Genomic DNA, 10,680 nt, shown 5'->3' with positions numbered 1-10,680 from the left:
CGATGTTCTGGTGCGAACATCATCAGTGTGTCTCTATGTGCTTAGATTTTTCTTTGTGGTTGTCAATTATAACATGATCCACCATTCATGGTATCGATGACCTTTGTCACTTATTGCATTGGTCTATACCCACAAGGTCATTAGCCTCCACTCATGATGATGTTGGCCTTTACCCAGGATGACATTGGCCTTTATTTATGGTGGTGATACATTCTTTCTTCTATGCTTAATATTTCTTGTTTATGTTGAGATTTTGTGTAGAAAGTTAATAGGGAATGTACAACTTGGTGATGAAACACTAGTGTCAAATTTATTTCTTTTGAGCAGGTATCTATGAGTGAATTTCATTGGTATCCCTATGGAGAAATTGTCGTACCCGCAGAGTCAATGGTCTCAAAAGATAGCGCCAACCATATTTATCTTGGTTGCCAGTCCATTTATTTTGGTCCAAATATCCCGCAATATTTTTAATCCTGAAAATATTTGGAATGCCTGAGGAATGGGTCACGGTCTTTCTTAAAGCTTATGATTTGATTTGTGGGTAACATCCCCATTTACAATTTACCATGTATAATGTTATCTTCCAAGATTACAACTTTAGGTTTCCTTTCACCACTTTCGAGCGTCATTTGTTGTAAAGTTTAGTGTTGGCTTCCTCATATATTTATCCTCCATCTTAGACTTGTATTCGGGATTTTCAACATTTATACGCTTATATCAAATTAAACCTTGTTTTTAGGTATATTCACACCCATGGTTTTGTTATTTTCATGTCAGATTTTCCAATTTTCAAACTCTCATTGCACCTCTTTGATGTTCATTGTTGTCATTTTGCACTTATGTATCCTCTTGCCAAAATATCACATGAGTCGATGTGCATTATTGGTACGCCTTGTAAACCACACTTTAATTTATTGCTAGTCGAGTCATCATTTTAAAGTCTGTGTACCCAAGTTAGTGATTATCGATAATGAGATGTATTCTTAGGGTAAAAGTCTGTGTACTTTGATTTGACTTCTTACTTCTCTTTTTACTTTTTTCGTGTAAGGTTCTAGGTTTTTGAAAACCTAGAACTGCCTGTTCATAATTGTTGTCTAATAGTTGTCTGAAAAAGGACAAATATTTGAATATTATCCGTGTTGTGATCTGACGGTCTTCATCGACTTGATGTCACATCAATCAACATTATAATTCTCTTTACTCTTGATCAGAGAGTCTATTGGCTTCTCAAAAAGTTGTGGCATTTTAAGAGATTTTATATTTGAGTCGAACCATAATTGCTTATAGATCGTGTGTCCAAACCGAACCATACACTTCTTTCATTAAAGATGCTCTTATACTATCTTAAACCCTAAGCAATTATTTCATAAGAGATATATTTGATTTATCTAATTTTTATTAATGAATTAGGATTTTGTCCCATTTCTTTTAGATATTTTTCTTTTATTTATACAAAAAATTATACTAATAAATTTGTCAATTTTTTTTATAATTATTATTATATTTTATGATATCCGAAAAAATAAGTATAGTTTACATTTTCTAATGATCTTTGAAATAAATATTTTTTTATAAAAAATTATAATATATGCATATTGAATTGAAAAAAAAGTGTTTATTTTATAATTTTTTTATAGTTAGTGACGAATGAAAGACAAGCAATGAGACGATATTTTATGAGTAAATATTGTATATTTGGTGGCACGTTAGATAGTTAGTGAGTGTACATGACGCCGCCTTCATCAACCAACCATGGTGAAAAAGACAATTGTATTCAAAGAGGAATAAAAATGCCAAAAAAAATGAAATGAACCTGACGTGAATCGAACACGCAACCTTCTGATCTGGAGTCAGACGCGCTACCATTGCGCCACAGATCCATTTGATGATGTGATTTGTAAATCACGCACTTTACTATGTCTATAATGAGTTTTACATCCTGCAGAATTGTCAACAGTTTTTCTTGGTTCTTGCCTTCTTCAACAGATAGAGACAGAGTGGACAACCCTAAATCATACGTCCACACTCCTTTATGCCAACCTCCCATTTTGGATACTTTGCTTTGTAGTCCAGGAGACAGGTTATGCAGACTAGAAAACATGTTTTTTAACGCTTCAGACCCAAGCCACTTATAGTTCCAAAACATACTAGTTTCTCCATTACGAACCTTGCATGAAATGCTACTACTGAACAAATTGTGATCCTCTACATTGGACACTCAAATAGAACGAACATGTTTCCACCAAGGTGAGTTTTTCTCACCATTGGGTGGCTCAATTACATCCACTTCTCATGTTACATTCATCAAGATATCAATTTGCCCGTTACTCTTTTCAATCTTTGATGTCATAGATAATATCAATTTACACACAGCATATAATTGTTGGAGAAATTAAAATTAAAATTGTATAGAATCATTTGACATGTTATGTGATTAATTAAAATTAATGTCTTACTCTTAGATAATATCAATCTGCACACATATAATTCACAATCTGCTTTTTTATTTATGTTAGAGCAATGACTTTAACTCCTCCATAGTCTCAAAACTTACATGACTTGTTGGAGAAATCACAAACTATAAACAAAATTGAACACACATATTTATCATATAATACACAAACTCAATTGTAGTCAACACAGACAACACACCAGCCAACACGATACAAACATATCATATATCATTTTATTTCACCACATGTCTCAATGTTATAACTCATATGTCATTCCAACTTTGAGAAGTCTCTTGTGTGGGATTGCAATGGATTGTTCAACCTGTCTAAAGTTCTTCCTCAAGAAGCTATAAGCATAGTTCACAACAATCTTATTCAAAATGGAAGAATTTGGATGAGCCACTACCTCAGCTTCACCTATCATATACACCACACCTCTCTCCATTGCTTTCTCTATAAACTTAATTTCCTCTTCAGGTCCTTGGATCATAGGTGCATAGAAATTCGATGATTTTGTTGCACTTCCAGGTAATGATCTTATTGAATCTGATGAGACACGAGACACACCAACACTTGGGATGATTCTACTAGAAGTATTAGTAGATTTTGGTTTCACATCTTCCATTTGATCATTCTCATTAGTAGAAATAGGCACTGCTAATTCTTCAGTTGTTGCTGCTGCTACATCATTAGTAGTAGTGCCTTCATTAACCTCAAGCATAAAATTCTCTTGTTGAATGAATCCCTTGAGATTTTGTATTAATTGTAACTCAAACTCCACAGGCTCCTCGAGTACATCGTTGTAACCGCGCCTCACCACACATCGGAAAATTCTATACTCTCTCGGCTCCACTTGACGAAACAAAAACCTCTCTTCCGACGCAACTCTACTTACCGGAACAGTCTTGATAGAAACAAACACAACAACGGAATGAATCGACGGAACACTAGCTACGAAATGGGGAAAGATCGGAGGAATTCCTTGTACGAGCTCGGAGTAGAGAAGTCCAATTCCAGGAACTCTATGCACATCTGCATTATTAGCCAACTCTTTCAAATACTCGGTCGAAACTTTGTTGTTGAGCTCAAACATGTATCTTTCTTTGTGTACATAATGCCAAATTCCCATAATCATTGTCAAAAACAACGCTAGCACAATTGGAAAGTATCCTCCTCCGGTGAACTTGGTTAGTTGAGATGTGAAATAAAGAATCTCAGTAAAACCAAATACACAGAAGAAAATGATAACCATCCATAAACTCTTCTTCCATATAACAAGCATTATAAGTGAAACCAATGTTGTTGTAATCATCATATCACCAATAACTGCGATACCATATGCATGACTAATCTTATCGGTGGTTTTGAAGGCAACGCAAACAACAATACATCCAAGCATGAACATGTAGTTGATCTCTGGAATATACACTTGACCTTGATGTTTAGTTGAAGTATGAACAACCCTAACCCTAGGGAAACAACCTAGACTTAGGGCTTGTGATATAATGGAAAATGCTCCTGAAATCATAGCTTGACTAGCAATAATGGCAGCACCAATAGCCACAACAAATGTAGGCCAGTATAAAGGGTCTGCAAATTATTCATTCACATTAATTAATAAAACAAAAAATCGATTAATTAATCGAGATTAATTAACTTATAGTAGTGTAATACTAAAATGAATGAAATTAATTACCTGGTATACTGTCATAGAAAGTGTTGGAGACTTTGTCAGGGAACTCTCTTAGAAATGCTGCTTGTCCAACATATGCTGCTAATATTGCAGGACATGTAACAAAAGAAAAACTAATCTGCATACATATATAATTATGAACATTAATATTATTATATTATTATATTATAATGTATGATGTTGATAAACATATATAAATGTATTGTTTTATTTACTTACTTGAATGGCTCTAACATTAAAGTGACCCAAATCAGCAAACATGGCTTCAGATCCTATGATTATATATATGTAATTAGTTACAATTAAAACAAGATTAATTAATTAATTAATATAGTAGATGTTATTGTTAATAAATAAAATAATTACCTGTTATACATAGGAAGACCCCACCTAATGAGATCCAACCTTCTTTACCATTTCTTTTGAAGTAATCAACTATATATTTTGGATTAAAAGCTTTTAATACTCCAAGGTCATATTTGAATAAATTGTAGAGACCAATTCCACCAATAAATAAAAACCATATTAAAATAATTGGAGCAAATAAAGCTCCAACTTTATCAGTTCCAAACCGCTGCATAGAAAATAACACCACCAAAATAGCTACGGTAATTCCCACAACAGCATCTGAAAATTAAAATAAAAAATAAACAGTTAAATATCACATATTATAGCAAATAATCATAATTAAAAAATAATGCATTAATTAAATAAAGTACTTACTTTGACCTAGTGATGAACTGATCCCACTTACAGCAGACAGAACTGAAATGGAAGGAGTGAGAATGCCATCTCCTATAACCATGGAAGTTCCCATGATAGCTAGAAGTAACAGAATAATTCTAGCAACATGACTATGCTCAATCTTTTGCTTTATTTTATTGGCTCTTTTCTCTTTGTAAGATGGGATTTCAAGTTTGTAGTTAGAAAGTTCCATGTCCTCTGGTTGTTGATTGGGTGCCAAACTCACTTTTATATGCCTACAAATCAATGAGTATAGTGCAAAAGCTCCACCTATACATACATATCCATTAAACTTTTATTATTATTTCATATCAAATTTTTAAATAAAAATTACTAATATTTTGTTTTTGTTAGAAATTGAATACATATAAAGTTACAGTGAAAATTCTTAAATTTAAAAAAAAATATATATTGGAGGCTTCAACCGGTGATTTCACTTTTGAGGTATTACCTTAGGAAGGTTTATTGATATTATTATTACTTGTTTATTTTAATGTTGGTGTAACGACTAAGGAGCAATAATCAAATCAAGATTGGATCTCTGAATTATAAACAAATAATTACAAATATTATCTGAATATTAATCTCATTATAAGTCTTTTATTAATCATAAAGATGACTATTTTCTTTCTCAAATAGGAATATTCCACATCACTATCAAAGATTCCATATAGTAAAAAAATTATTATTACTCCGTAATGTGTGAATACAGACTACTTAGAATTCAAAATTTTGAATAGTCCTACTTCATATGTTGATTTTTAGTTATAGCTAATTTTAGCAAAATTTATTGTTATACATCTCTTTCATTTTTTTTTTTGTTTTTTTTTTAATATTTGCTTTTGTAAATAACGCCCACTATTTTACTTTAGAGCTTTTTTAGGTTCATATGAGAGGACTATTTACCTATCCTTTTATTTTAAGACTGTGACTTTTTTTTTTCAAATAAATTTAAAATATTTATTTATATTCTCACTTATCAGTTAGCTTGTTAAATCAATTTTTTTTTTAAGGTATAGTTAACTAATTAAATTTTGATTTGGAGATCTCACTCATTCACCAGTCCAATGAAAACCACTTTTAAGATGTTCAATGAAATCTCCTACTTATGAATAATACTACTCCATCGGTTCATTTTTAATTTATAGAACATTAAAGAAAAATTATTCTTATTTATTTGGTTTTTTCCCAATATGAAATTCAAATAAAGTTCCAAAAAATAAGTGTATAACTCTTACTTTTTTAATCAAGTATTATATTTCATAATATAGTGCATAAGAAATATTATAATTTTTTTTTACATGTAAAAGTAAATAGTTAGAAATAATATTTGACATACCGTTGCCATTGTCGTTAGCCCATAAAACAATGAAAACATATTTGAGCATGGGAATAAGAACAATGGTGTAGATGATGAGAGACAATACTCCAAGAATATCATCCCTGTTTTTTATTCCATCTGTGAAAGTACTTGCATACACATAAAGTGGTGATGTCCCAATATCACCATACACAATCCCTATGCTTTGAAATGCCAAACTCAACGTCATGCTCCAACCCATCTACATCACAAAATCAGATTCAAGTTTTATGAATACAAAAGAAATATAATCAAGAATAGAAACTCCACGAAAATTATCGACGAAAAAGGCAATGAATATAAACTACATACCTTGGAATGGTGATTTGCATTCATAGAAACTCTTCCAGCCTCCAAATTGAGAGAATCTACACGACGTAGTTTCGCCCATGAAACCTTCCGATCTTTCAGCTTCTTCTCGGGAACCTCCTTTGTTATTGTCTCAGTTTCTTCCTCTATGTTTACTTGACTGGTTTCACCTCCAGACATTTTAATGAATCACTTTTTTTTTCTCTAATGGCTTAATGTTTATGCTGGAGGTGTTGAAGTTCTACTTCTGCATTGATTTATATAGTCGCAAAGTTTGGTAGATCTCAATGTCCTAGATTAATGTAATAATATTATTATTTTAATTATTGAATTTTCATACAAGTAAACAAATGAAATTTTAATTAAAATTATTCTACTTAGCAATAATTGGACTATTTTAATTCTAATACCCGCCACCCCACTCAAAGTCCAAAGTTGACTATTTAAGGCTTACATGCCAGTTAAATTTTATATATTATCAATTATCAATTATCTAGTTGAAATTGTGATACTAAATTACTAATGGTTCAATTATTTTTGGTTTTCTGCGTCACTAATGTAGAATATAATGTGTTTTTGATATTCAAGGGTTGGCACGTTTGCTAAATGAGTTAAGCATTGACAAAAGGGAATTGACAAAAGGGTATGGGAGAAAGACATTAGAATAGAAAAAGATGAAAAGTAGCACATAGGCAGGGAGGGAAGGATCTAGGAACTTAGGGAATGGGGGCTGAAAATTGTAACAGGAAATATCAAAACATAACAAAATATTTTTAGTATTAGATTGTTCACTTATTTTGGCTAAGGTTTTGTGGTGATGCCTAATTTATTCTCAGCTTTCTTGTTTGGTTTATTCTCAGCTTTCAGTTTTTTTTTTTTTTAATTTGGCGTTTAAAATAGTTTAGTTAATCTAAAAATTGTAAAATCATGTCAGTTTTGTAAATAAGATGGCGTATTTTTAGCAATTGGTAGATTGAATTAAGTTTTCTTCATACAAGTAGTTCTTAGAAATGTCACTTAGACCTCCTTGAACTTTCAACAAAATGGGTAGCTGCAAAGTCCCTTTTGTCTTTCTAACTAGTTTGTATTGGATGTGCATAATAATTTAAATGGGTTGTGATAATTGGAGAAGATGATGCGATAAAGAAATATATATATATATATATATATATATATATATATATATATATATATATATATATATATATATATATATATATATATATATATATATATATATATATATATATATATATTACTTTATCACATCATCTTCTCCAATTATGATTCACCAAGATACCTTGTGTATGTTCTAATATTTGGCATCAAGAGCCTTGGTTACTATCCTTAATCCGCTACAAAGATGAGTATCGTCTCCAATGATCGAGTTCCCACCAATCTTCCAACCCTTTATTTGAGGAACTATGATAAACACTACAAAAAATCACGTCTGTAGCGACGTGGAATCCATGACACAACATGGAAAATCACGTCAGAACGTAAAATTAGCGACATGGTCATATACGTCGCCTGGGAGTGCGTGAGAACTTTTTGTGTTGTGTTTATCACGTCACAACTTTGTGACATGGCATTCACGTCGCTAATCTTGCACAATTACCAAGCCTCCATCTGCAACTGGGACAGACAAGGTCTGCAAAAAGCAGTAAAAGTTGTGGCGTGTTTTCCATGTCACTGATTTGTGACATGTAAAACACGTCGCTAATTTTGAAATTAATTTTGGAAGTTGCGACGTGTCTTACATGTCACAAATCAGTGACATGGAAAACACGCCACAAACATTAAAATGTTTTTAAAAAAAATCTGATTTTTATTATTATAATTTTTTTTTATTATTAATATTGTTTATTGAAAATTAAAAAATATTAATAAAAATATTTATTTAGTTAAATTAATAATAATAATAACTAAATACAAAAATATATTAAACTACTAAAATATATTATATTTACAATATAATATCTAAAATACTAACATATAATAAATAAAATTTTGTTATCTCATACAATTTAAAATAAAAATAAAAATAAAATTTATCCTAAAAAATCATCATCGGGATCGGGATAATTATCAAGGTTGAAATCATCATCATTCTCTTGCTCAGTGTCAGCTGCTCTCACGTTTCCTCTAGACGGTTGACCACCACTTTGTTGAGACTGCATAAATAACCGCATTTGTTGTTGCATCTCTGCTTGCATCTTCGCCATTGCCTCTATTTGTTATTGTTGTTGCATCTCTGCTTGCATCTTCGCCATTGCCTCTATTTGCCGTTGTTGCCCCTCCACTTGTGCTTTTAGCGCCGCCTCACGTTCATCCATTTGGGCCTTTAGCTCCGCCTCACGTTGCGCTAACTCGCGTCTCGCCTCAGTTAGAGCCAACTGTCTTATTGTTTCCATTACTTGCGGTGCCAATTGTGTTAGACGTGACGATCCTTCCCCATCTCTAACTCTTTAAAATAAATTTCGATCTCCACTTCTCAAGCTTCCCGCCAAATTTCCCGCACCAAAAAAACATCCATTAGGCCCTTTTCCGTCAATGACTTCATTCCAAATATAAAAATCAACATCTGGATGAAGCGGCTCTCCTTCTCTAGGAGTATATTTGGGATTAGCGACCAAAAAATCCACAAGCTTTGTTTGATAATCCTCCTACACATAAAATAGAATAAAAATTATGTATATATAACTTAAATTAAATTATATAAAATAATAAATTGAAAATTAGTTGCCACGTGATTTACATGCCACAACATCAGAGTTGCCACATGAAAATCACGCCAGAACTTTTTAGTTGCCACGTGAAAATAACATCACAAAATTGCCATTAAATATAAAAAAAAATTGAATAACTTACCAAAGCTTTTCGAGTACGCTCGTCAACTAAATCACCCGATTTTTTTGTCCTAGTTTCTTTAACCAACTCGATCATGAGTGGTTGTCTCCCCAACCTTTTAGCCTAAAAAATAAAATTAACTTTAATTAAAAAACAAATAATTAATCAAAACATAACTTTAAAAAGTGACAATTATTACCATGCGTCGAGAATGTTCGTAAGTGCTTATACTTCCAACTGCATTAAGGTGACCTCCTTTTTCAGATGCCCTCATTTTTTTAGCATTTTCAGACTTAGCTTTAAATTCCTTTGAATTCCAATATGCAATAAGTTTGTCAAGAACTTCTTGGCCCAACCACCCAGGACGACTACCATCACGTTCCCAACGCTTTCTAACATTTCGCAACGTGTCAGAAAGTCTTTTTGATGTTCTGCTGAAATAATTTTTTTTAACAAGTTTGTCGCTCATTGGATCCCACGTACACTTTTCCTGAATACATTAAAATAAACTGTTAGAAAACTATAGTAAAAAAATTTTAAAAAATAATGACTCGAAAAAATATATTAATTATACCTTAAAGCAATTAAACCAAGCATTTTTATTTGTAACATCTCCAAAAGTCGTCCAAGCTTCTTTATACATTTGCTGAATCACATAGTACACACACCTGGCAGCAGTCCGACTCGGCCCAAACCTAAACAACAATTATGTTAATTAGCATGCATTAAATATAAATTTATATTAAAAAAAGGAAATGTAAACTTAATAAAAATTCAATATATAAGATACTTACGAATTTCCAGCGGGCCAAATATAATATCTACCGTCAATGATATGAATCTCACTCGGATCATCCTCCCCCTGAACATCGTCACCATCAGACTGAACATCATCTGCATCCTGCACAGTATCATCCCCACCCGGCTCCACATGATCATCCTCACGTGCAGGTATATGAGTGGGATGCGGGGTTTGGGATCCCCCAGTCTACTGGAAGCGTGGGGGCATCGGTGTCTGCTGGAAGGATAAGGGCACCTGTGTGGGATATGGAGTGTGGGATCCTCCAGTCTGCTGGAATCCTGGGGGCACCTGTGTGTTAGGTGAAAAGCTAGCAGATCCTCCAGTCTGCTGGAATCCTGGGGGCACCTGTGTGTTAGGTGGAAAACTATATCCTCCAGTCTACTGGTATGATGAAAAATTAGGTCTTGCAGTCTGCTGAAACGGATAACTAAAGTCCACAGGTGGGCGAATAAAAGATGGTGACCCAGAC

General features: G+C 32.6%; 2 protein-coding genes and 1 non-coding gene across 3 annotated transcripts; all 3 read right to left on the bottom strand.

Annotated features, from left to right (window-relative positions):
- Positions 1–1,808: 1,808 nt before the first annotated feature.
- On the bottom strand, positions 1,809–1,880 carry TRNAW-CCA (transfer RNA tryptophan (anticodon CCA)). Its single transcript has one exon. It is a non-coding gene; the product is annotated as a tRNA-Trp (tRNA).
- A 604-nt stretch (positions 1,881–2,484) lies between these two features.
- LOC131638264 (potassium transporter 5-like) lies at positions 2,485–6,801 on the bottom strand. The gene is made up of 7 exons (XM_058908820.1): positions 6,563–6,801; positions 6,230–6,452; positions 4,870–5,160; positions 4,513–4,773; positions 4,366–4,418; positions 4,150–4,264; positions 2,485–4,043 (listed from the first exon to the last, which is right to left on the bottom strand). Exons 1-7 carry the CDS (start codon positions 6,737–6,739, stop codon positions 2,710–2,712), a joined length of 2,454 nt encoding a protein of 817 aa, XP_058764803.1. The 5' UTR covers positions 6,740–6,801; the 3' UTR covers positions 2,485–2,709.
- Positions 6,802–9,012: 2,211 nt separating this feature from the next.
- On the bottom strand, positions 9,013–9,736 carry LOC131606596 (uncharacterized). Its single transcript, XM_058878798.1, has 3 exons — positions 9,609–9,736; positions 9,431–9,532; positions 9,013–9,225 (listed from the first exon to the last, which is right to left on the bottom strand). Exons 1-3 carry the CDS (start codon positions 9,681–9,683, stop codon positions 9,028–9,030), a joined length of 375 nt encoding a protein of 124 aa, XP_058734781.1. The 5' UTR covers positions 9,684–9,736; the 3' UTR covers positions 9,013–9,027.
- Between the last annotated feature and the right edge of the window lie 944 nt (positions 9,737–10,680).

The sequence above is a fragment of the Vicia villosa genome, linkage group LG1 (assembly GCF_029867415.1).
Source record: "Vicia villosa cultivar HV-30 ecotype Madison, WI linkage group LG1, Vvil1.0, whole genome shotgun sequence".
Classification (NCBI taxonomy): Eukaryota; Viridiplantae; Streptophyta; class Magnoliopsida; order Fabales; family Fabaceae; genus Vicia; species Vicia villosa.
Note: the sequence above shows the minus strand (reverse complement) of the source record. Positions and strands in the feature narration are given on the sequence as shown.

Excerpts from the sequence above, each read along its gene's own strand:
- LOC131638264 (XM_058908820.1), bottom strand. The coding sequence starts at position 6,739 with ATGTCTGGAGGTGAAACCAGTCAAGTAAACATAGAGGAAGAAACTGAG. Across the intron at positions 4,419-4,512 it reads GGTCTTCCTATGTATAACAG|GATCTGAAGCCATGTTTGCT; the intron begins GTAATTATTTTA and ends ATATAATCATAG. Across the intron at positions 4,044-4,149 it reads TTTCTATGACAGTATACCAG|ACCCTTTATACTGGCCTACA; the intron begins GTAATTAATTTC and ends AATAATTTGCAG.
- LOC131606596 (XM_058878798.1), bottom strand. The coding sequence starts at position 9,683 with ATGAGGGCATCTGAAAAAGGAGGTCACCTTAATGCAGTTGGAAGTATA. Across the intron at positions 9,533-9,608 it reads ACGAACATTCTCGACGCATG|GCTAAAAGGTTGGGGAGACA; the intron begins GTAATAATTGTC and ends TTTATTTTTTAG. Across the intron at positions 9,226-9,430 it reads AGCGTACTCGAAAAGCTTTG|GAGGATTATCAAACAAAGCT; the intron begins GTAAGTTATTCA and ends TTTTATGTGTAG.